This window comes from Letharia lupina (genome assembly GCF_014066315.1).
Source record: "Letharia lupina isolate WasteWater1 chromosome Unknown contig_8, whole genome shotgun sequence".
Lineage (NCBI taxonomy): Eukaryota > Fungi > Ascomycota > Lecanoromycetes > Lecanorales > Parmeliaceae > Letharia > Letharia lupina.
This window is the reverse complement of record NW_023502977.1, coordinates 1,269,448-1,291,814: the sequence shown is the minus strand read 5'-3', so window position 1 is coordinate 1,291,814 and position 22,367 is coordinate 1,269,448. Positions and strand designations below refer to the sequence as shown.

The 22,367-nt window shown below is 49.7% G+C and overlaps 12 protein-coding genes across 12 annotated transcripts; 7 read left to right on the top strand and 5 right to left on the bottom strand.

Annotated features, from left to right (window-relative positions):
* Positions 1–186: 186 nt before the first annotated feature.
* HO133_010191 (uncharacterized protein) lies at positions 187–3,340 on the bottom strand (the record flags this gene model as incomplete). Its single annotated transcript, XM_037301046.1, has 3 exons — positions 187–912; positions 976–1,150; positions 1,317–3,340. 3 exons carry the CDS (start codon positions 3,338–3,340, stop codon positions 187–189), a joined length of 2,925 nt encoding a protein of 974 aa, XP_037153863.1.
* Positions 3,341–4,510: 1,170 nt separating this feature from the next.
* Positions 4,511–5,102, top strand: HO133_010190 (uncharacterized protein; the record flags this gene model as incomplete). Its single annotated transcript, XM_037301045.1, is given in 2 exon segments — positions 4,511–5,019; positions 5,039–5,102. 2 exon segments carry the CDS (start codon positions 4,511–4,513, stop codon positions 5,100–5,102), a joined length of 573 nt encoding a protein of 190 aa, XP_037153862.1.
* Positions 5,103–6,301: 1,199 nt separating this feature from the next.
* On the top strand, positions 6,302–7,150 carry HO133_010189 (uncharacterized protein; the record flags this gene model as incomplete). Its single annotated transcript, XM_037301044.1, has 6 exons — positions 6,302–6,536; positions 6,596–6,672; positions 6,724–6,759; positions 6,809–6,907; positions 6,970–7,071; positions 7,124–7,150. The coding sequence occupies 6 exons, from the start codon at positions 6,302–6,304 to the stop codon at positions 7,148–7,150; spliced, it is 576 nt and encodes a 191-aa protein (XP_037153861.1).
* Positions 7,151–7,610: 460 nt separating this feature from the next.
* HO133_010188 (uncharacterized protein) lies at positions 7,611–9,699 on the bottom strand (the record flags this gene model as incomplete). The annotated part of the gene is made up of 5 exons (XM_037301043.1): positions 7,611–8,242; positions 8,307–8,976; positions 9,033–9,256; positions 9,303–9,395; positions 9,447–9,699. 5 exons carry the CDS (start codon positions 9,697–9,699, stop codon positions 7,611–7,613), a joined length of 1,872 nt encoding a protein of 623 aa, XP_037153860.1.
* Positions 9,700–10,190: 491 nt separating this feature from the next.
* HO133_010187 (uncharacterized protein) lies at positions 10,191–11,564 on the top strand (the record flags this gene model as incomplete). Its single annotated transcript, XM_037301042.1, has 1 exon — positions 10,191–11,564. The coding sequence occupies one exon, from the start codon at positions 10,191–10,193 to the stop codon at positions 11,562–11,564; it is 1,374 nt and encodes a 457-aa protein (XP_037153859.1).
* A 564-nt stretch (positions 11,565–12,128) lies between these two features.
* HO133_010186 (uncharacterized protein) lies at positions 12,129–12,571 on the bottom strand (the record flags this gene model as incomplete). Its single annotated transcript, XM_037301041.1, has 3 exons — positions 12,129–12,263; positions 12,326–12,500; positions 12,555–12,571. 3 exons carry the CDS (start codon positions 12,569–12,571, stop codon positions 12,129–12,131), a joined length of 327 nt encoding a protein of 108 aa, XP_037153858.1.
* Positions 12,572–12,843: 272 nt separating this feature from the next.
* Positions 12,844–13,348, top strand: HO133_010185 (uncharacterized protein; the record flags this gene model as incomplete). The annotated part of the gene is made up of 2 exons (XM_037301040.1): positions 12,844–12,860; positions 12,919–13,348. The coding sequence occupies 2 exons, from the start codon at positions 12,844–12,846 to the stop codon at positions 13,346–13,348; spliced, it is 447 nt and encodes a 148-aa protein (XP_037153857.1).
* Positions 13,349–13,413: 65 nt separating this feature from the next.
* Positions 13,414–13,912, top strand: HO133_010184 (uncharacterized protein; the record flags this gene model as incomplete). The annotated part of the gene is made up of 2 exons (XM_037301039.1): positions 13,414–13,461; positions 13,520–13,912. The coding sequence occupies 2 exons, from the start codon at positions 13,414–13,416 to the stop codon at positions 13,910–13,912; spliced, it is 441 nt and encodes a 146-aa protein (XP_037153856.1).
* A 369-nt stretch (positions 13,913–14,281) lies between these two features.
* Positions 14,282–15,746, top strand: HO133_010183 (uncharacterized protein; the record flags this gene model as incomplete). Its single annotated transcript, XM_037301038.1, has 4 exons — positions 14,282–14,314; positions 14,731–14,901; positions 14,966–15,318; positions 15,524–15,746. The coding sequence occupies 4 exons, from the start codon at positions 14,282–14,284 to the stop codon at positions 15,744–15,746; spliced, it is 780 nt and encodes a 259-aa protein (XP_037153855.1).
* A 267-nt stretch (positions 15,747–16,013) lies between these two features.
* Positions 16,014–17,336, bottom strand: HO133_010182 (uncharacterized protein; the record flags this gene model as incomplete). The annotated part of the gene is made up of 1 exon (XM_037301037.1): positions 16,014–17,336. One exon carries the CDS (start codon positions 17,334–17,336, stop codon positions 16,014–16,016), a length of 1,323 nt encoding a protein of 440 aa, XP_037153854.1.
* A 994-nt stretch (positions 17,337–18,330) lies between these two features.
* On the top strand, positions 18,331–20,509 carry HO133_010181 (uncharacterized protein; the record flags this gene model as incomplete). Its single annotated transcript, XM_037301036.1, has 10 exons — positions 18,331–18,544; positions 18,609–18,657; positions 18,713–18,819; positions 18,957–19,345; positions 19,398–19,564; positions 19,619–19,772; positions 19,848–19,873; positions 19,941–20,025; positions 20,099–20,259; positions 20,344–20,509. 10 exons carry the CDS (start codon positions 18,331–18,333, stop codon positions 20,507–20,509), a joined length of 1,518 nt encoding a protein of 505 aa, XP_037153853.1.
* A 684-nt stretch (positions 20,510–21,193) lies between these two features.
* HO133_010180 (uncharacterized protein) lies at positions 21,194–22,346 on the bottom strand (the record flags this gene model as incomplete). The annotated part of the gene is made up of 2 exons (XM_037301035.1): positions 21,194–21,682; positions 21,741–22,346. 2 exons carry the CDS (start codon positions 22,344–22,346, stop codon positions 21,194–21,196), a joined length of 1,095 nt encoding a protein of 364 aa, XP_037153852.1.
* Positions 22,347–22,367: the final 21 nt, after the last annotated feature.

The window sequence follows — 22,367 nt, the reverse complement described above, 5'->3', positions numbered from 1 at the left end:
CTGCAGACTGAGACTGAGAGAGTAGAGGTAGAGACATATCATATGGAAGTGCTGGCTATCAACGTCGAGACCTGCTACACACATACCTTGCTGGATCCGATGAAACAGGCACCGCCGCTCGACTCCACCCAGTAATGTGAGATAGCCTTGTTCTTTGTCTGATTCTTCTTCACATCGATTCCTCGATCACCCTGCCTTGGCCGTCAATTGGCTCGTAGCCATGATATAACTCGGATATCCAACATCCACCGCCTGTCCATCCTGAGTCTCATCTGGCGTAGTCTTCACGTTCACCATCCCTAAGTTGTACATGCCCTCGGACACCTCATAGCCCGTGGCCGGATTGCAATAGCCTAGCATTGGCCTGAAGATTTCCTGCACGCACTTGTTCCTATCCGGCTTCTGCGCGCTGCCGTCGTAGGCCGGCAGGTAGAAGCCCATGTGGCACGTGTTGGGCGCAGCAGCGGACGCCCAGATCCACGTGCCGTTCTGCACATCTGGGTCGGCGAGCTTGTCACAGATGGCGGGTATGGTTTCGTTGGAGCAGGCGTCGAAAGTGAGATGGGTATCGGTGTAGTCGGTGAGGCATTGAACACCATAAGGGGCGGGCCCGTCCGACTCTATGATAGAGACGTTGCAGGTATTGCCGGCCGGATTGGGTGACGGTTGAGTGAGGGGCCCGCAAGGGTCACTTACGGCAGCGGTGGCCGTCGCGTTGTCGATTGCAGTGTAGACGTCAGAGGGACCGGCATCGTAGTTGGGGTAGTCAGGGACGAGGCCGACGTAGGCCGTTGCTGATAAAGTGGATTGACCGTGGATGAGGTGGAAGAAGAGGGTAAGGAAGAAGGGAGCGGAGACTTGCATTTCACTTTCAGAATAGTCGAAAAGATGGGCCAAGGTCTTGTCACAACACTGAGATTTAAGTTAATTAGAACAGATGAGATGCAAAACTAGAGTGAGCATCGACGAGTAAACCTTGAACATAAGAAGTCGAGAAGATGCATCGAGCCATAGAATGAACGACACCGCGGAACCATCGCCAGAAAACAGGGGGAAAAGCTTGATCTGTGCGCTTAGTGCTATTCGCTCTTTGAACTGGAAAAGAGGCGATATTCTCGGAAAGAGGAATGGCTCGCGTAGCCGCGAAACACTGGAGAATTCATATAGGAGAATTGCAGGAAAGCGCTTGACGAACATTGTGCAGAAGCGACGGGCTGGGTGGGATGCGCGTAGCAAAAAAGGTCGAATGACAGGGGCTAGCAGTTGAAAATCTCGAGGACTTCATGCTATTCATTATGTGAGGCCAGCAACCTCACTTTACATCCCCAATGATCCTTTCAATACCCTGTATCCCTTCCCGAACCGCAGGCGCATAATGCAACTTCAGCAGCTCGCCATCCCAGATCGTGCTGGCAAATGGATTGCTGCCCTCCAGATCTACTCTCATGGCATCAAAAACACCGTCTCCTTTTCTCTCCTCTGTATTCCACAGCGCTGCAATCTTACGTCCATGGATCTTCGTCAGGTTGTTTAATAGACTGACCATTGCCAAGGTAGATTTTTCAGGGAGCTGCAGGGTAGAAGTGAAGAGCTGTTTCGTAAAAGCACCCAGACGGACTGGAGGAACAGAGCGAGGGGTCAGGATCGAGGTCAGCGCACGTAACATGAGCACCGTCGTGGTTTGCAGATTCACTCTTGGTGCGGTAGTTGTAGGCGAAGCCGATGACGAAGCATGTGGATCTGGGAGACGCAGTGACTTGTGGGAGAGCTCGAGATCTGGGTTTAGGCAGAAAGAATGTAAGGATTTGTAAAGATGGGCTGTAAAATCTGTGAGATCGAGGTTGAGCGATGGAGTGGAGCGTGCAACATCTTGGCCCTCTAGAAGAACGAAGGCGGTGGTAATGTAGAGGAGGGATTCTCTTAGAGAGTCTCGAATGCTCTTGGATGACTCGTCCTCTTCCTCTTGCTCCTCTTCATCAGCTTCTAGCAGAGCTTTAGAATTTGTGAGATCTTTAAGAATTTCGAGGAGATCTCCGAAAAAGTCCTGGTTGATGATGTGGGCGTACTTGGCAAGACCTTCGAGTACGGCACCCATCAAATGAGGAACTCTGGCCTTCAAAATTCGGAGATATGTTACAAAGACGAGTTTGAGCGTCTCGGCTTGCATACGATCTCTCTGCTCATGGCTGACGGTAGCATCTGCCTCTTTAAACTCCTTTTCGACTACCTTTCTCTCTTTCATAATCTTGCGTTGCTTTTTGGTGCGGAACTCTTTCTTGAATTTGGGCTTCTTGGCCCCGTCATCATTGTCTGTAGATGCTTTATCGACTCGGTTCTGCGAGGCCTTCGACGAGAATTCGCTTAGAAGCCGAAGATGAAGAAAAGTATTCAGAACAATTTCATCAATTTGATAATTTCGCGCTTTCATCATCCTTGTGATCAGCCCAACAGCATCTAGAGATGATGTGCCATCTTCGTCCTTGCGGAATAAGGTTTCTAGTGTTCCACGACATCTGATAAAGTCCGCATCGATCCTGTTAGTGCTCAATTTGCCAACCAGAATCTTCAGGAGCTCCCCTCGAAAATTGAAATGGGGTACAGCAATGAGCAGAGCACAAGCACAAGCTATCGCGACCTGTTTCACGCTCGACGTTGCTTCGGATACTCCCCCTTGTCGAGCCTTTGCACAGGTTGCCAGGTCCTTGATGTATGCTTGGTAGGAGCTGACAAGCGATTGCTCGAATGCTCGAAGACGCCTGACATCCTTGGAGACCTTCTCCGTCTGGTCCATTTCAGCGATGGGGCGTATTCGGTATCCTGGGATGACATCTTTATAGGTAGCTAGTTGTGTAGCTAAGCCTAGCTTCTTGATTGTAGGGTTTGAGGAAGTTGCGATTTGACCCAATGCGCGAAATGCGCCAGCATGCTCCTCGGGGTCCTCATTAACGAGGCCAGCCAACCGGGCTAGCTCTTCTTTTGCCTCTAGTATCTGTTGGCGGACAGGGATTTTGATGTCCTCTTGGATAGGCCCTGAATCTTCCATGCTCTCCTCTTCAGAGGCGAGCCAGCTATCATCATCCTCTTGTGTGACCTCTGGAATTTGCAATTGTTCAACTCTTCCCTCCACGGTCTTGATCGGGAGCCTCGTGTTCTCTTTCTCCTTCTTCTTTTGCTTTCGAGGTCTCTGCTCATAATCCTGCTCTAAGTTCCATCCTGCTGCCCTATTGAAGAAATCGTCCTGCGTAGTAGACTGACCGACCAACGTAGAGGTCGATGATTCTGGGTCTGAAGATTCCGGAGGAGACAGTTTCCTCCGCTTCACAGCTGGTTCTACCGTCATTTTTGTGAGGTGGGATTACAAAATAGAAATTTTGGAATCTGATTCAAGGCGAGGTTTCGCGCCGGTCTCACCCTCGATTGGGCGTCGGGTGAGCGCCGAACCGCCGCCTTACTTGTATCTAGTGTCCACCCTACTGGGATATGCAATCTTTCGTTCCACAACCTTTTGATGAAGACATTGAAAAAACGAATTATGGAGCGTAGAATGCGATTCTCAAATCAACAGAACTTTGAAACATGTGAAACATGTGTCGTATTGATAAAGTTGTCTAATAACCGGTTTATGGTACAATTCTGGTGAGACGCAGACATTTGGGGGGGCCCGGACTTATCGGACATTGCATATCCCAGTAGATTATCTACTAGTAGGTGAAATCGAGTACTTTAAAGTAGGTATTGTCGCGCGAGGTAGGTGATTGGGTTAGTAGCTTCGAGGCAGTACTTCGTACCTAATCCACTGAAGCAATTCATGCTCAAGAAGGCCTGGTCGCTTGAAGAGTGCGAAGGTCTTTACCACATCCTAGAGGCACTTCTTGCATCAATGCCGCCGCAGTGCAAGCATCTTTGTAGAGCTCGACTGCTACGAACGAATCTTATTCGCTGATGGAGAATGAGTTCATGACAGGCCCAGAGAACGGCTTGTATCATTACCCTGACAATGTAACATTGATCGGGCAAAAATGCGAGCACGTGCGGCCATTATCAGCCCAAATTGTGTTTCAAACGCGTTTGAACCACAGAGGTGTCGCTTTTGGTGGCAATCGAACAAAGTTCTCCTACTCGGAGAAGACAAGTGGGAGCAGATCACAGGTAATTAAGAAATGTCTCTAATATTGTCAGACTACTTAATTTATTTGTTCCTTTTAAACAGCTAGGAAGGTTGTGACTGGGGACCTCGATGAGAATGGTTGTTATAAGCTGCAGTTGCTCAATGGCAAATGACATTTATACGTTTGGCCATCTATCTATGACATAGTGTGCAAGCAAATTGACGATGCCATCAATCCTGTACCCCTGGTCGATGTTTACTCACCTCGTTAAATGTCCAGAATCTTCAACAGAGGAAGGACGACTCTCCTACAAAAAAGGTATTTGGGAGACTCTCGCACTCCCGCTGGAGACGCATGGGCCCGACAGTACTCATAGCTTTAGCGTCCTTCGATCCCCAGCCATGCAAACTCTGTTTTCGGCGTCGATGGTAGGCATCGACACAAGTCTCGAAAGAATATCTCTGGAGAGGCCTAGTCTCGACAAGAACCACAGTACCCACGTCGTCGAACTCCGAGGCACGGACGCTATGTGTCCAGCGTCTATGGCAGCAGGCAAGACGTCTCGCAAGGAAACGCTCAAGACCATGATCAAGAGGTCTCGTACATATTGCAGAGAAAGCCCCGGGCTCAAATGGTGTTTCGAAGAGCTCCACAAACTCTCTTTGTTGCCCGAAAAGTGGAGTAAGAAATATAACATGAAATCCCCAATCTTACAACCGCTTCTCGCAGAGGGTCGAACACTGGAAGGAATCAGGGCAAACCCGGGGATCGTGAGACGCAAGAAAGGGGTAGCCGGGGCAATACGAGATGGAACATTCTGGGTTGCAGATGAAATTGAAATGGTCTTGCAACTGCCTCTAAAATCATGGCAAAAAGAAATTCGAAAGGACTCATCGATTTTGCAGCCACTGTCGCAAAGGGGCGAACAGTTTGTCCGATCAAGTCGAAGTTTCTCAAGATGAGGCACCAAAAGGGAATTTTCAAGAGAGATAGGATGTTCACTGCGGAGGAGATTGATATGATCTCGAAGTTGCCTCAGACAATAAATCTTGGAACATGGAAAAAGGGATGTTCCAAAAAATCCCTCGGCTTTCCAGCCACTTCTCGCAAATGGCTGGACAGAGAATGATCGAGGAGACGACCCGGCGTAGCAATAACGAGATTGATGCCTATGAATGCTCTTTAGAATCAGCGTTTCTTCCGGTGGACTCCGAACCGAAGGAAGGCGTGTCCTTCCACGATCGTACATACCCTTGGAAAGCTTCTCAGCCTCGACTTTCTATTTGCACCTGCCGTTATGATGCCCCCAGTCTGAGAATGATGTGCAAGAAGTTGGTGAGCGACACCAAAGATCTGCAGTGCAAGCTCACGTGTAGGCGAGCTGACAACGACACCAGTACCTGGGCAGATTAGCTTATCGTGGATTCGAGTTGCTGGCTTTTTGAGATTACCATTCCGCGGCTTGGATTCAGAGAAGACAGCAGTTCAACAGCTGGGGGGAGGAAAGCTAGCGTTTTCCCTGAGCCTGTTTTTGCAGCCTCAAGGACGCAACGACCGGCAAGCAAAGGTGGTATAGCAGCTCTCTCAACCTGTGTCAAAGTCTTCTCCCGAAAGCCCATGTCAGTGATGGCTTGCATCGTCCTGTGGTCGAGCTTGAGGTCCGCGAATTTCTGCGGCTCACACTCACAGTCGTTCGCGGTGGGCGGCATTTTGAGTGCAGCTTCCAGGCCTGTCACTTAAGGAGTTGCTGGCTCAAGTTCAGTAGACGATATATCAGAGTCTCTTTTCCGCTTGCGCAAGTGGGCATTGGCAGGTGGTGGAGACATGATACACACACACACACGTTAAATTATTTCACGCATGCACATATACTCGCTAACATATTCGCAGTGACTTCTTTCTTAAAGTCTTTTCTATTCTGCTCCGAAAGCCAACGTCGCAGTAGTCAGAAAGTTCACGTTGCAGTGGCTACTCTCCAAAAGCCTACAGAGGTACAAGTAATCTTATACATTGCGCTTAAAGCGGCAGGCGCGCCTCGCCCGCACTACGAGTACGGTGCCGACATTTTCTCCTGCACGAGGAAAACCATTCCCATTCTACCTTTTTTCGGTGCCTGCAAAAAGCAACCTGTCCTCCATCCGGATTCTAGACGTACCTTCAATAGCCTCTCAGACTCTCAGCTCAACCTCACGATGCGTGCTCTGACAGAAACCGAGACTCAAACCCTCTTCTCGAAACTAGCGAATTACATGGGCCCCTCCATCAAGAACCTCATCGCCCCAGCGGATTCGAACCCCTCCACAGACCAGACACGCATGATCTTCAGACTTGGAAATCAGGACCGAGTCTACTACTGCTCGGAGTATCTAGCAAATCTTTCTACGTGTGTCGCGCGTGAGAATTTGCTTTCGGTCGGAACCTGCTTAGGTATGTAGAGTAGTGGATCAGTTATATCGGTGCAAATCGTTCTAATCATCTCGGGGTAGGCAAGTTCACTAAGACTGGAAAGTTTCGGCTCCATATTACATCTCTGAATGTTATAGCACCGCATGCTCGCTACAAGGTTGGCTCGGTCACCCCGTGGCAAACGCATTCTGGCTAACAATTATCTCAGCTATGGGTGAAACAGAACGGCGTGATGCCATTCCTTGTAATTATAATCAAGTCAAATTATTAATTTCTACTAATTCGAAATATAGTACGGAGGAAACATCGTGAAAGCCCACGTGGGAAGGTGGAGCGAGGATTGCCCGGAGCATCAAGGAGTTGTAGTGTTAGGAATGGATGATACGCCTCTAGTGAGTGAATTGTGGTGCCATCCCGAGGTTGTGATAGAGGAACGTAGCTTATGGACGTATAGGGTTTCGGTGTCACAGCAAGATCGACAGCTGAGGCAAGAAGGCTTGAGCCAACGGGCATTGTGTGTTTTAGGCAGGCGGATGTTGGGGAGTATCTCAGAGAAGTAATTCGACGAGCGGAAATTGGAGTGGACTCTGCAGCTGACTGGCCGATAGGAGGATACTCTTTTTACAACGACGTAGCATCATTTTGGGACATGGACATGCAGCACGAGGGAATCTAGTCTGCAGCTGTGTCATCTGTCCACTGAGGGTTAAGGAAGCCTCACCAAGATCTTGAGAGGCAGAGAAATGCCGAAAATCCCCGCCATTGGATGTTTGGATCCGAGTGAAGCAGAGCTTGGTAGAGGGAAGGAACCACTTCTAATTGAGATATGAAGGCCAACTAAGGAGAATTCTATTGACAGACTAGGAAGGCTGCTCGAGTTACGAAGCACATACATAGAATTGCATGGAGACATTCCTAGGTGGGTGTTTCGCGCGAGAGATAAGGGCTAGGAATACTGACTGTGTGTGGGTCGCAAGATAGTTCTATTCTATTGACAGATGATTTTTGTGCCGAACGACACGTGATAGCTGCCAGGGTAAGGGAGATTCGTCTTCTCAAAACAAACCACTAGGGCCTACTCTCGAATTCATCCATTCACTTGATGACGCAGACCTCCTCCACCGTACCATTGACGCGTAGTTTATTGCCATACCGAATCCAGAAAGAACTGCCTCCAGCAGGCATCATGGTGTGCACCACAGGGATGGAAGCTGCAACCACGTGTGCAGAATTGAGCTCTACATCGCTGTTGAGACTTAAATCCTCAAGGAGTGCGTATGGATTATTCGACATCAGTGGACGATTGTTCGTTTGGGTTTCTGACCGGGACTCCTGATCGTCAAGGCCTAAGTGTCTGAAGAGCGCAGCTTGCCTATCCAATGCGTCTTGCGTTTCTGCTGGAGTTTCTATCGCGGCCTGCGTTTCTGCTGGAGTCTTTATCGCGGCGCGTTTCTGAAACACCCGAGCAATCTGCTTTCGCCGCTTCAAGGCATCTTCGTCCGAGATCGATTTCCGGGTTAGCAAGTCATTTAGATCGGAAGGGAGGTTGCCATCTTCTGATGCTGAGTAGTATATTTCCTCCTCTGATGATGGTGACTCGTCTCCTTTCGCCCCTCCTTCGATTCTGGCAGAAAGGCGGATGAGCACTTTAGCTGTTGTGAAGCTATCAAAGCCTGCTTCGTGGAACGGGGAGTCCGAGAGATATTTGCTGTGCCCAAGTGGCGTTTCTGTATCCAACAGTCAGTATATCTAGTTCAAGAAGGCCCTCAAGGACGCGTTTAAAGTTCATACCTATGATCGGAACGGGAAGCTTGGAAAGCTCCTGGTCTATTTCCTGAAGAGACGACTTGTAGAGAGGAGAATTGTCGTTGATCTTGTCCGCAAGGTATTTGGTGTCGAACACGAGTGGGAATAGTTGTGCGATAGTCTTTTGGAAACCCTCCACTCGATCAGGTAGTGGACCGAAAAAGAAAGTGTAAAAGTATATCAAGTCCAAGAACAGGTTGTGTCCAACGAGAACGGTCCGCTTGTCCTTGAGTGTCTTACAAAGCTCGGCAAATCGAAGGATATGAGCTTCTCGTTCCTCATCCGTCATATCCATGGGCGGATACGTCGAGGTTGCTAACACTGCGAGATTGCTAGAGGCAAACGGCGGCACACTTTCTTTGGGGAGGACCTGGTCGACATCTGGGCACATAGCCTCCGCAAGCCACCTCATCCCTACCTGGCGTGTTAGGTTATTTTCGAACCACGCAATCTTTCGCTGTAGCTGAGCATCTTCACGTTTTTGGTCGAAAGGAACCAACTGTACGAGGTCTTGCTTCGAGAGGGAAACGACATCTGGGAATTCGGCGCGGACGAGCTGGTGGACTAGACGTTTTTGGTATCCATTGAGGCCCCTGCCGTTGTAGCCTACCGCGGCCGAATTGATTGGGGCGATGTTCAGGTAAGAAGGCTCAGGCTAGGAAGTACGTAAGTGAAGAACTCTTGGAATTATGATTGGAGCAGAGACCTTACTGTACTGCGATTCCGCCAGTCCGTGACCTCTTGCCTCACCCTCTGAATGAATTCCAGCGACTCGGTGTCCTCATCCCGGATGAAAATGTCCGCAAAACTATTCCTGTCCCGCTTCGCAACCTCAGCGGCTCTCGACGCTGCCTCTTCTTCTCTCGAGAAATACGGTACGCCTTCCAGAAACGGAGCCTCCATGCGAAATCCATGTCCAAGAAGGAACTCCACAGCTGGGCTCGTCAGCCAACCGTCTTTCGACGCTGTGGGATGTCCTACCACCACTCTGATATGAAAAGTCCCGCTCAACATTTAACTTCTTGTCCGGCACGGGATTTAAATAGAAGTTATATGGACGCGCAATATAGACCCCTAGAGTCGATTAGGCCCTATCAACATTCCACATTTCCCTCTTAAGCGTACCTCGATCTCTATCCTCTTCCACGCACGTCAAGCCCAATTGCAGGACATGGTACCGCTCAGCGGCGGCCTTAATCTCTTTGTATCTTTGCTGAAGCGTTTGCTTTCCATCTTCACTCTGCCCTGTAGGCTTAGACTTGAACTGTTTGCTGGGTATGCCTGACAGTTCGAGATCAAAGGAAACGAAATGGGCACGTGAGATAGCTCCCAGGATAGAGAAGAGCTGGCTCTGGAAAGTATGGCCAGTGACGTCCATACTTTCTGTGATATCAGAGTCGTAATTGCAATACCAAAGAAAATTGGGGTGGTGATAAATCAATGCGACTTAGCAAAACAACATTGATGCGCGCATCCAGACAGTGTTTGTGTTGATTGTTTTAGAAAGAGCGCTCCTCGTTTCATGTGCAGACACGTTGGACTCCCACCAATGCATTTTCCCGAAAACTTCACCGATACCAAAGCGTCAAAGTGACTTCAATATTCCAAGACAGGTGATCTGTATGAGTAATGCTTGATTTTATGTCACGGAAGAAATAGAACGCTAAGTTTATGGGGTCGATTATATGTAAGTACGAGTAATAGAGATCTAATCTAATCAGATCGGCGCCACAACCGTCCGCTAAAAATCCCTGTCTTTCTTACACCCAGCCTCCTTCAGTTTGTTATACTCTGTTGGCGGCCTTTTTGACTGCCCAGTTCTTTGTGGGCATCGACCTTTTCCAGTGACCCAGACCACCACGCAATAGAATGAATGGGTCATCTACAGCGCTCGTAGACCCTACAGGGGAAGCGCTATCGACATCCCGACTCCTTGGCTCTTCAGTCGGCTCAATATCCTCACCACGCAAAGCCAAATCAGAGATATCAAAGGTGTATAAACAGGCCGAGGCTCTTTTCGTAACTCGCAGATTTGCCGAAGCTCTGTCAAGCATTGAGCCACTGATCACTGTTCCCCACCCCCAGGATGGTGCACCCAACGACGAAGCGACGGCTAATGTCGCCCCAATCGCTAGAGCAAGCCCAAGATTGAGGATCAAGGTGTGGAGTTTCTATCTTAGCTTGCTCAACGCTGTTGCCGAGTTAGGCCCGGACAATGGGAAGACAGAATTTGGAGGCAGAGAATGGAGGAACCTTGTCGCCAAGGCTCAAGAGGGGACAATATGGGATGAGGTTGTTGACATAGGTTATGGTGGTATGGAGGGAAATGTCGATGCAGACGTGGTCTATAATCTAGCATCGCTTCTACTAGCCCAATCTACCACACAGGCGGGCAATCAACGACACCTCGAGTCATACCTTTCCGCATCGAGCCACCCGAGCCTTGACTTGACCGATCAATTCAAAGCTTTGAATCACTCCTATGCTCCGCATGATGGTCATATCTCTCAAAGCGGTGGAACAGATACTCCGCGAGATCTGATTGCTCGAGTAAGGATCATAGAACTCTTCACCCTTCACGTGCTGCCTCGCACAGGAGAGTGGAACTACGCCCGCGACTTCATCAACTTGAGTGAGGTCCTAGACGAGGAAGTTCGCGAACAATTGTTACAAACATTGCGAACCCTTGAGGACGAGGATAGCAAGGGTCAAGATCACTTCGAAGACGCTTTGCCCCAACAAGACGAGCTGACCGAGCAAGAACCCTTGCCGGTCGAGGAGACGAGGCCGGATAGTATGGAGACACTACGGCAGGAACCATCAGTAACTCGTCACAGGTCAGATGGCGAGCAGGATTATGGCATTGACAAACCTCGCGCTCCACTAGATGCTCCTAGATTCCAGCCAGTACCTTCAAAAGCTAACTCAAAGCCCGCCAAAGCTGTACAACCCACAACTTCCCGCTCACCACCAATAAAATCGACCGGAAAGCCAACCAGGAATAGCAGTATCTACAAGCGCAGCGCTGCAGTCTTATCTGCTCTCCAGCAGCTGATCAAGAACATGACAGAACAAATGTCTCAGAATCCAATGTCTCTGCTTCGATTCGTGCTCTTCCTGATAGGCTTGATAGTGGCATTCAGCCGGCGCGATGTCAAAAATAGGCTCGGTAGACTGACAGGTGCGGGATGGGACAAGGTCAAGAGGACAGTAGGAATGGGAGTAAAAGTTAGCTATCTTTAGATGTGGTCGAACGTGGTTACAGATGTATGATGGCATAGACCCTTCATTGTGTATTTTGGCTTTCGGAAGTCAGTTCAGAGCATGCAAGATACCCGCAGCTTTGTTGAAATATGGAGCTTAATTCACCATGGGTGATCTAATTGTTCCTTCTACCTCCTCCACCTTGATCAACCCTAACCATGAGTCCTCTTTGAGAGTAATGTCGACTTCTAGCACAAAGTTCCATATCCATCGCCTGAACAGACACACAACTATCGGTCTCTGACTTCCTGAGCTGTTGGACAAGATCGCCTTCAAAATGCGGCGACAGAGGGTTCCCATAGGGACACCGTCGTCCGTTGCACGGAAGCAATATACCATCCTTTTCCACCTTCGCTAAGCGCAGGAATCCGATCGTCAACCAAGGCCTAGAAGGCGGAAGCAATGACAATGATATGATGCAGATTTCTACCCTTTCCATCCTTCGTGGTCCAGAGCCAGGGACAGAGCTCGAATCCATGTTGTCCATCACTCCTCTCTCCGCCTCAAATCTGGCTCCGATGGTGGTTTAGCAACATGACCCTATCAATGATTCCTAAAGTTCTTTTTCTGGTAGAACAGATCGGTCCTTGAGCTGCCCAGGTTGATAATCTTCGGACACCCATCCCTGTCCTTCTCCAGTCTGGTACATTCGAAGCAGTAGAATGCGTCAGAGATGCCCTGTTCCCACATCTCCATTAGCCTCTGTCCCTCCAAGCAAGATATGGAAATAGGAGGCTTACCTCTCCGCCGCATACCACGCACTTATTCTGGTAATTGCCAAAGGAGCATTCGTCGCAGATACGGACGAGTGTTGTAGGGCGAACGTAGCTATCGCAAACGGGGCATTTGCCGTCACATTTATCGCAGAGACGACCGATTGCTATGCCGGGTTGCTTGCGGCACATTACTAGATCGCTGTGCTGGCTGTCAACATTTGAAGTATGACAGAAGCGGACGAGCAAGACTTACGGATGATGGCGAGACATCTTGGCGGAACTCGAGGAGTTCTCGCTGTGAGGTGCTTTGGTATGTGTAGAAGTGGTTGTGGAAAGGAAAGAAGGATGGAAAAGCGTCAAGTGCAGATTTGTCAGCGATGTTCTAGCTTTCTAGTCGGAAGATATGTTCGGAAATATATCCGAGGCGATCAGCCCTATTTCATGAAGCTGTGAATTTCCAAGTCCTTCAAGGCTCGTTGAAATCATTCCATTTGCTACTACATCACACAACTCAACGCAGGATTTTCCAACGCTCCTATATCATGGCGGAAGCACCAGTGTAAGCTCATGTTGGATTTTCACTCGACGAAAGTCGTACTAATCACGTCTACTTACAGAGCTGTTGCTTCGGCGGTCATTCTACCAGAGTCCGAGCAAACCCCCTCCCCACCAGCAGCTCTCAAACGAAGACAATCCTCGTTCTCAGATGACCACTCAAAAAGGCCCCGACTCGGCCATTATGACACAAATGGAAGCAGACCAGACACCATGACAAACCCGCAATCAGAACGACGAAGGAGCGGACAGATGGAGGAACGCAAACGCGGGCAAAGACTGTTTGGCGCTCTGCTCGGCACGTTATCCCAGAGCTCATCATCCACAGCACAAAAGCGCCGCACGGACATTGAGAAGAAGCAGCAGGCCAAGCTAAAGCTACAGGCGGAAGAACAGGACGAGAAGAAGAAGCAGAAGCTGGAGGCTCTCTTGGTGGTGCGCCGGGGAGAGCAGAAGAAGTTTGACAAACAATCTGTAAGTTTCGCGCAATAGTGTGGGGAATTTTCTTTTCTAACGGTATGCTGGCGCGCTAACAGATGCAAATACGGCATTCAAATATGCTGGCCCGAGCACACTTTCTACGTACAAGAGCTGAGCCTATGCTTGTAAGTTTTACAAGTCAAAGATGATAATGAGTTCTGCTCTAATCCTCTATACTCATAGTACTACAAGCCGTGGGAGCTGTCGCCAGGCGACGAAGAGAAGATCAAAGCCCAGGTCGAAGAAGCGGAAGAGTTCATCGAAAGAGAGGCTAAGCAGTGGGACATCGATAACGCAGTCACGAGCGACGAAGCCCCGCCACCAACCAATGACGGCGCAGATCCTTCTGAGACCAAAGAAGAGGATGCTCGGGCGGTGGACACGGTGGGTGCTGCTACTAACGGAGAACAGCATTCCAGTCCCCAAATATCTGAAGATACTAATATGAACGATACTGTTGCTTCAATGGAGTCTGGAGACAGAGAAACGCCTGCTGAGCCACCTGAGGCCGTAAAGGATCTTGGAGATAACGGGGAAGAGGTGCTTGAAGGAGAGGAAGATACAGTGATCTACTGATTATTTTCCTAGCAACTTCCACGCGACCTGTATAGATTGAAGACATGGAATTGAGGAACACTTGTGCATAGGGAGATGAAAGGTAAAAGGCTACTATGGGGGAGGGGGGGTGGAGGGGCAACCTTGCTTGTGTTGATACGTATGATATAACTACGGATGATCTCATGCTCGAAGATTTCAATGCCAAGGGGTTTTCATAATTCAAAAAAAGAGGAACTTTGATCGCTCCGAATCCTTTGCCTCGGTTGTTTTCTGAGGTGGGGCGGGGTTCCTCTGTTCTTGTCTTCGAACCAAAAGCATCTCTCAAGTGTTTCCCGGACTTATCATTGCACGGGCATTTCACTGTTCTCATTTGAAACCAAACTTACCATGGATTCTATTGACCCAATCGACGACCCCAGAGTAAGCCATTGCTACGCTCAACTCAATGGCAGCAACTACCGTATGTCAGCTCGACAACTACATACGCTGATTTATCCAATTGACCCAACGTCTGCAGACTACCTCCTCGGCAGCCCCTCGGCGGGATATAAAGCGACCATCTTCTTGGTATTATTGAATTTTGTTACTCTGCCATTCCCCGAACAGCCGACTGACTGCGTGGAAAGGTTCAGTAAGTACTTTCGGAGTTCATGTTCCCTCGTTCGGACGACATCTTGAGTCAAGAGACATGCCTTGGGAGATCTTACTCGCGAAGCATATTCCAAGGCTTGACGAATCCACTAGAATAGGCAATACTGATTGCGGGATTTCAATCCAGTGGGTGGCCCGACCTCTCCATCGGCTGGCGCAACCAAATTCCTATGCTCCTAGGGCAGGGCTACAGAGTCGTCTGTCCCGACCTCATGGGATTCGGCCGCACCGACGCCCCCCAAATCAACCAAGCATCGGACATGGCTTACTACAGCTTCAAGCGCGCTGCTGATGACATCATGGAGTTAGCTAAGCAGTTGGGCTGTGAGACCATCATCCTGGGAGGGCATGATTGGGTGAGTCCGCCTGTCTGTAACGTTCTGGTACGGAAGGTGCTTTTGGCTCACTGTAAATGAAAAGGGAGGAGCCATCGCCTACCGAACCGCACTCTGGCACCCCAAACTCGTCTCGCGCCTCTTCGCCGTCTGCACGCCCTACTGGCCCCCCAGCAAGACATACACGCCCCTTGAGACCATGGTGCGAACGCGCATGCCGAACTGGGGATATCAACTGCATCTCGCGAGCGGCGAGGTCGAAGAACGCATCAGGTCCAAGGCGCAAATCGAGCAGTTTCTGAATTCCGTCTACGGGGGTCAAGGACCGGACGGAGAGGCCGGCTTCAGTCACACGGAGGGACCTCTGTATGAGAATCTGCCGAGGTTGAATAGGACGCCGTTGGTGGGGAAGGAGCTGTTGGAGTTCTACGCGGCGGAGTATGAGAGGCATGGGATGCGAGGGACTCGTGAGTTTTCCAGTTGAGGTGTGGAGGTGTGACGGGTTGCTGAGAAGTGTGGAGTGTGCTGGTACAGGAACCGAGAGCAGAATTTCCAGGACGAGCTTCAGTAAGCGTTCAGGCATACCCAGGCATCCATCGCGGATCCTGCGTTGGGGTGGTTGTGTACTAAATATTGTCCACAGACTTGAGAAGAAGACTGTCGATATACCGGTCTTGTTCATCCAGGCGACCAACGATGCAGCATTGCCACCGAGTTTGTCTGACGGTATGGAGCGATTTGTTCCGGATTTGACGAGGAAGGAGGTGGAGGCTAGCCATTGGGCTTTGTGGCAGAAGCCGGTGGAAGTCAACGGGATGGTTAGGGAATGGCTTGAGCGGGCGGAGAAGACGAAAAGTAGTTTGTGAGTACTTAAATCTAGCCTTTATTTTTCAGTAGAGTCGATGAGAGTTTGGCCACCGTTCACCACTTGGACATTCTCAAATACCAGATCATGATATCGATACAACATTCAACCTATATTTTTTGGAGTTTATATACAGAAAAAAAAACCATTAGATCTCCAGTCCTTTTGCAACACTCCTCATATCAAATCACAGTGATCGTACACATCGTCTAGCGTCTCTCGTAGGGCCTTCTTCTCTCGCAACGACGTATGGTCACTTGGTATATGCTCAAGCAAGCGTAAACCTCCTTCCCACGTCAAAATTGATGGTATCGTGGCAGTTTTGGCAAAGGAGACTGGGCGCATTGGTGCTCCAACTCTCCAACCATCCCAATGGACTTTGCATGACCTCCGACGAACTCCAGGAATCCGTCGGTTTCGAAGGCGGCTGCGAGTCACCCTCGGACGCCCGTCGCAAAGGTGCCGAAGCAGGCGCGGGCAGCTCGGCGTTCTGTCTCTCTATCGCCCGTCGGCTCTTTAGAGATCGTAAGGGTGGAGGTATGGGAAAGGACCACGGCGCCATGGGGTCGACGAGGGATTCGCGCACTGAGGATGGTCTTCGGATGGTTGGGTATCTGACTCTTTCTAGAGGACTGATCATATCGGCTGGCGGGGGTGTATCCGTTTCCCATGAGTCGAGCGTGCTTAGGTCGACTGTTGCTATTGGGCTGATTATCTGATCGGAGTCACTGCTGTGATCGCGGGTGGTGGATGTGTCTGGTAGTTCGGCAGCGTCTCCATCGTCATCGCTTTCCCAGTCAAGAGCCATGTCCGTCAAAGCAGTGTAGTCCGGTTCAAGCATCGTGACATCTCTAATGCTTGCTGTGCAGTAATTTGTGGAGAATGCAGAAGTCACTTCCTCAAACGCTTTTTGCTTAAACTCCACTTCTTTGTACACTCGTGCTAAATACCCTCTTGACAATTTTGGATCTGTGTAGACTTCGTTGATTCGCTGTAGCAGATGGACACAGGAAGAGAGGCACACGTCACGGGAATTTGCGACCCAATCTGGCTTGGAAAGAGTGCAGAGCAACTGCTTGAATGTGTAGATATTGTCCATGCTTAGCAAGGTGAGGCCTTCGTCGCTGAATATGATATCGTTCTGAACGATAGACCTCCGTACGATATATGAGTCTGGCTGGTACGCTTCAAAGACCTTTGGTAGGCATTTGTTAGAGACTGAAGCGACCGCTGTCAACCAGCTGGGCTCTAGGCTGAACTTCCTGCATGCTTTGCGGATGATCTTGGCGAATATGAGCTGGGATCTCCGTGGGAGAGGCCACACCGGTATAACGTGGGGTTCGTGATCGGAAATGATGAGAGCGACGGAAAGTTCGCGTAGATAGAGCTTGTGAGAGATGTATTGAAAGGCGGGAAGCATTGGCTTGCATGTTGTTTGCAGGTCCCAATGGAAAGATGGGAGTAAGGGAGGAAGTGCAGTAGTCTCTTGCGATGTGACAGACTCTGTTGCATCAGTATCGAAATATGAAGTGCGGTCTTTGTGGAGGAAAAGATCAATAGCATGCGAGAGCTCTAAGGCGGACGTCGCCATCTTGTCAAGCTAGAAAAGGAGATCAGAGCTTTGGGTGGGGGAGGAGACAGGAGTGGAAAGGACAGGCTGCTGAGTGTATATATCCAGCATGAGCTGGAACACTTATGATCAAGAGGAAAGGTAGAGCGGGAAGGTCATGGATGATTGTCGAGAGGAGAAGGAGGAGGAGGACGGAGACGAGGACGAGGACAAGGACAAGGACAAGGTAGATGGGTCATCAGTATCATCATATGTAGTCCTGAAGGTAAAAGCGCAGCAAGTCAGCACGTAAATAAATAGGCACATCATCCAACACAGCCATAATTAGGAAAGCATAATTATCCTATCTATGTCACCAAGCATTTCGCTTGTACTTGTGCTTGTTACTTGTGCCAACTGGAAGTGTGTAGCCTTGGTCATCAGTGTAGTATTATTATTATTGTTGTTATTTGGGTGGTAGTGGGGTGGTAGTGGGGTGGAAGAAAGTTGGCTACCTAGGTCGACGATGTGCAGAAAATAGTAAAATACCTAAAATACTTTGCCTAGTCAGTACCTAGTCACGGCGGGTTATCTATTTTTGGCCCGCCCGTCACGCTTACTGTAGCCTCCACTACCATCCTTCGTAAGGTACTTTTTTAGAATATTGCCTCAGTCCACCAAATGTGAAAAAGGACTGAAGGCTACGTCTAATAACGCTGCTGGTCAGGTCAGGCCAAGCCATAGGTTTAACATGCACGAGCCAAAGGTTTCTGCCGAATCACATTAGAAAATCTAATGCCGCCCGAATCCTTCGTTTGATTATCCGAGCCTTATCGTAACGGTTAGGACGGTCCTGGTTAGAGATAGAATATGTAGAGTATCCTACCATCAGAGGCCTGTGAGAGGTGGGAGGAGGTGTCAATGCATCAACACAATGCTTAGAAGGATCATCTCCTTCATAACTTCCCACGCCGTCATCTACTGACGTCGGTGTTAATCTTCGTTCTGCTTCATGGTCGAATCGAATATCGCCAACATGGAATTCCTCTCATTTTACAATCTCCTCCTTGCACTTCTCACATTCTCCGCATATTGCATCTCTTTAGCGGTCTACCGCCTGTATCTTAGCCCTCTTGCTAGATTTCCTGGGCCGAAGCTGGCTGCTTTGACGTTGTGGTACGAGTTCTACTATGATGTTATCAAGCGAGGTCGCTACACATGGAAGATCGCAGAGTTGCATGAGCGCCACGGTTCGCTTCTTTCGCTCTCAGCATCGTGGACGTCGATGTAACGCTCGCTAACGCAAACTTCGAGGCCCCATCATACGCATCAGTCCTTACGAGTTGCATATCAATGACCCTGAGTCAGGCCCCGCCAGACCATTGAGGCAACTCGACTCACCACTGACCATAGAACAGCTACTATGATGAGCTATACGTAGGTACTTCTATCCGGAGGTCCATGAAATATCAGTGGTCTATGAAAGGGTTTGGTCCAACCATTGCGACCTTCTCAACCGAAAGCCGTACGTACATTTCGGAGCTGATTCTTCCTGTTTGGTAATGAAATTGAGGCGCAAGAAGACCTTTCTCGCCCCCAGACCTGTCTTGCAACTCCATTTCCTACCTCGAATAAACAATGCTGACTCCGAAATCTGCGTAGACGAACTTCACCGCACCCGAGCCGCAGCTTTGGCGCCTTTTTTCTCCAAAGCTTCCGTATATCATTTGGAACCTTCAGTCCAGTCTATCGTCGACCAACTTGTGGCACGTCTACGAACCGTCCAAGGAGCTGGCAGCAATGTCAATATGGTTGATGTCTTTACCTCTCTGACAGGTGATGTGATCAGTCAATATGCTTTTGCACGCCCATTTGGTTTCATGCGAAGCCCTGATTTTTCTCCACATTGGCATCAGTTGATGATGGAACTTTCGGAAACATCCCATGTCTTCAAGCAGTTTGGATGGCTGGAACCTATGATGCGAAGCATTCCTCCATCGCTTATCAAAATGGCCAGTCCTAAATTATCATCTTTATTTGGCATGCAAGATGTCTGTCTCAGTTGGTGTCCGCTCGGTGAGATACTTTGTTGACGATTGGCAGACGATCCGGGCACAGGTGTTAGAAATCAAGAAAGAGCACGCCGAAGGGCGCAAGCCCAGCGGCCGGAGGACCATTATATATGATATTCTCACGAATGATCAAATAAGACCTCAGGATAAAGAGACCGAGCGTCTTTTGGCGGAAGCGCTATCAGTTGTTGCTGCTGGGTATTCATGTTTCCCAATGCCATGTGGGATTTCTGTTCTAAGGCTGCTTAACAGGACAACTACGACTGCGCACACGCTGTCGGTGTTGGCATTCCACATACTTCACAATCCAGGAATCTTAAACAAATTACAACACGAGCTCGAAAGCATAATGCCGAAGCCAGACTCGCAGCCGAGGTGGAGCGAGCTTGAGCAACTGCCCTACATGGTGGGATATTCCTTACGTTTTGCCTTTCTTCCTCGATACTTCATTAAGCAGACACACGATCTCACACCTTTTTAGACTGCCTGTATTCAGGAAGCTTTGAGGTGAGTCTTATCCTCCTTCCTGGTTAGGCTGGAAAGCTCGACGGGAAATCAGCTTAATCGTAAGTAGATGGGGTTATGGAGTCTCCCATCGGCTTCAACGAATGTTTCCAGACACCGCCCTGCAGTACAAGAATTGGAGAATTCCAGTGAATGTACGTTGGGCTCGTTCTCCATAGCCTCATCATTGCTACTCTACCGGGATTGACTTAGGCGGACCTTGTTCAGACGCCTGTAGGCATGACCTCAGTCATGCTCCACGATGACCCCTCCCTATTCCCAAATCCCCGCTCATTCCAGCCTGAACGATGGCTTCAACCTTCCAAGACTCAGTTGCGTAAATACCTGGTTCCATTTGGTAAAGGATCTCGATCATGTCTTGGCATGAAGTATGTCCCCCGTCTTTAGACAGAATCTCGCCCACCGTTTAGCGACGATGAAGTTAGACCACTGACAGAGTATCTCAACCGCAGTCTCGCATACTGCGAGCTCTACCTCACCCTCGCTGCCATTTTCGCCCCAAATCGGTTCCGGTTCGAGCTATATGAGACGGACGTTACAGATGTAGAAATTGCGCATGATTTCTTCAATCCCTGCTACAGGGCCAATTCGAAGGGCATGAGGGTCGTTGTCCATTGAGGGTGTGTGGACTACTGCTTTGGACAATTGGATGGTTTGGAGTGTGATGCATGAAGACTGACGGCCGGGTTGTCCTTTTCAAAGTCTCCACATCGTAGTCAGATCGACCACTTAAAAGGAAATATATTGTTCCCTCCAATCGCCTCTCAAACTCTCGCACAGTGCTTTTTTGTACAGCTGATGCGCCCATGAGGAGGTGAGCGCCAAATCTCGAGATATTCTCTGTACCCTTGACCTTGACCAGTCCCTCTACAAAGGCGAGAGGGTCAAGTGTCACCGCTTGCTGGAAAACGCAGCTGACCCACACCTGATGGAGCGGCCCACATCTGACTCCTCGCTGCCTGGGTAACAGGTACCGACTGTTCGACTCTGGGCCAAATGTTTTACACGTGATCTGTGCCGTTGAGGCCGACGTCTTGAAGTGCTGGAAGGATACTCTTGTCACGCCCGGCGTGCATTGTGGTTCGCTCCATAAGCTAGCAACAACCGTGAAAAGCTAAACCGCTGTCAACTTCCAGGAGTTATTCGAGCCCGCTTGGGCGACATTATCTTGAGAGTGAATTTCATCCCGAGGTCCAAATATCGTTGCATTCACTGCGTGTTCTGTGTTGGGCTCAGAGACGACGCATGTTTACTCAGTGACTAGGCATGGGCTGAAAGCATGCTATGTTACATTCAAGAGCCCTAACGCATTCCCATGGCTATGCCATGCTGTATTGGCCTCATGGTCACCTCTTGCCAGGCCTCTTGGGTCTCGAAAAGCCCTGCTTCTGCTCCTGCTTGGGCCGAAACTCCTCTTCTAAAGTTGAAGCAGTGATCTCGGAAGGACTCGAGACCTCGAGCTAAAGATTGCATATCAGTCGCTATTGCCAAAGCACCGGGTTCTTGCTCCACCTTGCTCACCTTCTTCGCGATTTCGACTCCCATGTCTGAGCTCATAGAAGCCAGGAAACCTTGCTTGGTTGATGCGTACACCATACGCTCTTTGATTTTCGACCCCGACGGGCAAGTGTATATGAACACTATGGGCGATTGCTCGCTTCCTTCCACCTGGTGCGAATACCTGAAAAAAGAGTACCGAGGTTCCGTGTCGGATATCGCCGAAGCCAACCCATCAGCGTCTGTGCTGCTCGATCCCACGAGCTCAATTGTTTCGTCCTTGACATTGATATTCTGTACAACGTAATCATCAGCCTTCCCAAATGCGCAAACGGCCAGGTCACAAGCATACCAATTGCAATAAGTTCCCTCCTTCCCCCACCCTGAACATACCTAGTGCCTCTCTCGCTTCCGTGCTTGTAGCAATGCTCAGCTTACCGCCCGTCTCCAACCTCCTTCCCTCCGTTCCTCCCTTTGCCTCGGCCTCAGCCTCCTTGATCCCCTTCAGATTCTCTTCCTCTTCCGTCAATGGCGCGCTCAAGGCCCCATGGGCATCATGTTTCTCCCACCCCTCTTTCTCCAGCTCCCTCATCTCCGTCACAAAAAGAGACTCTCTGAACCTCTCCGTGCCCAATTCGCGCACCAACGTCAACCGTGTGGCGGCGAAAAGCATCTTTTGCCGGACGGGCGCCGTATCGGGGATGTAAGTGACGGCAACATAGCCATCCGGTGCATTCTGATACCGCCGGAGGATTATGTAGGAGGCTGCGGTGGTGGAGAGGAGTGGTGTAAGAGCAGGTAGATCGCTGAAGAAATCGGTGGACTTGGAGGGAAGGGTGTGCTGGGGGATGAGGGCCTCGGACGCGATGGTTGCTACGATGCCGCGTTGGCTCGGGGTGGAGACCAGCTCGTTAAAGGCATCTTGCAGCTCTTTGGAAACAGTTATGCCGGACTGCATGGTACCAATATTAGAGGAGAG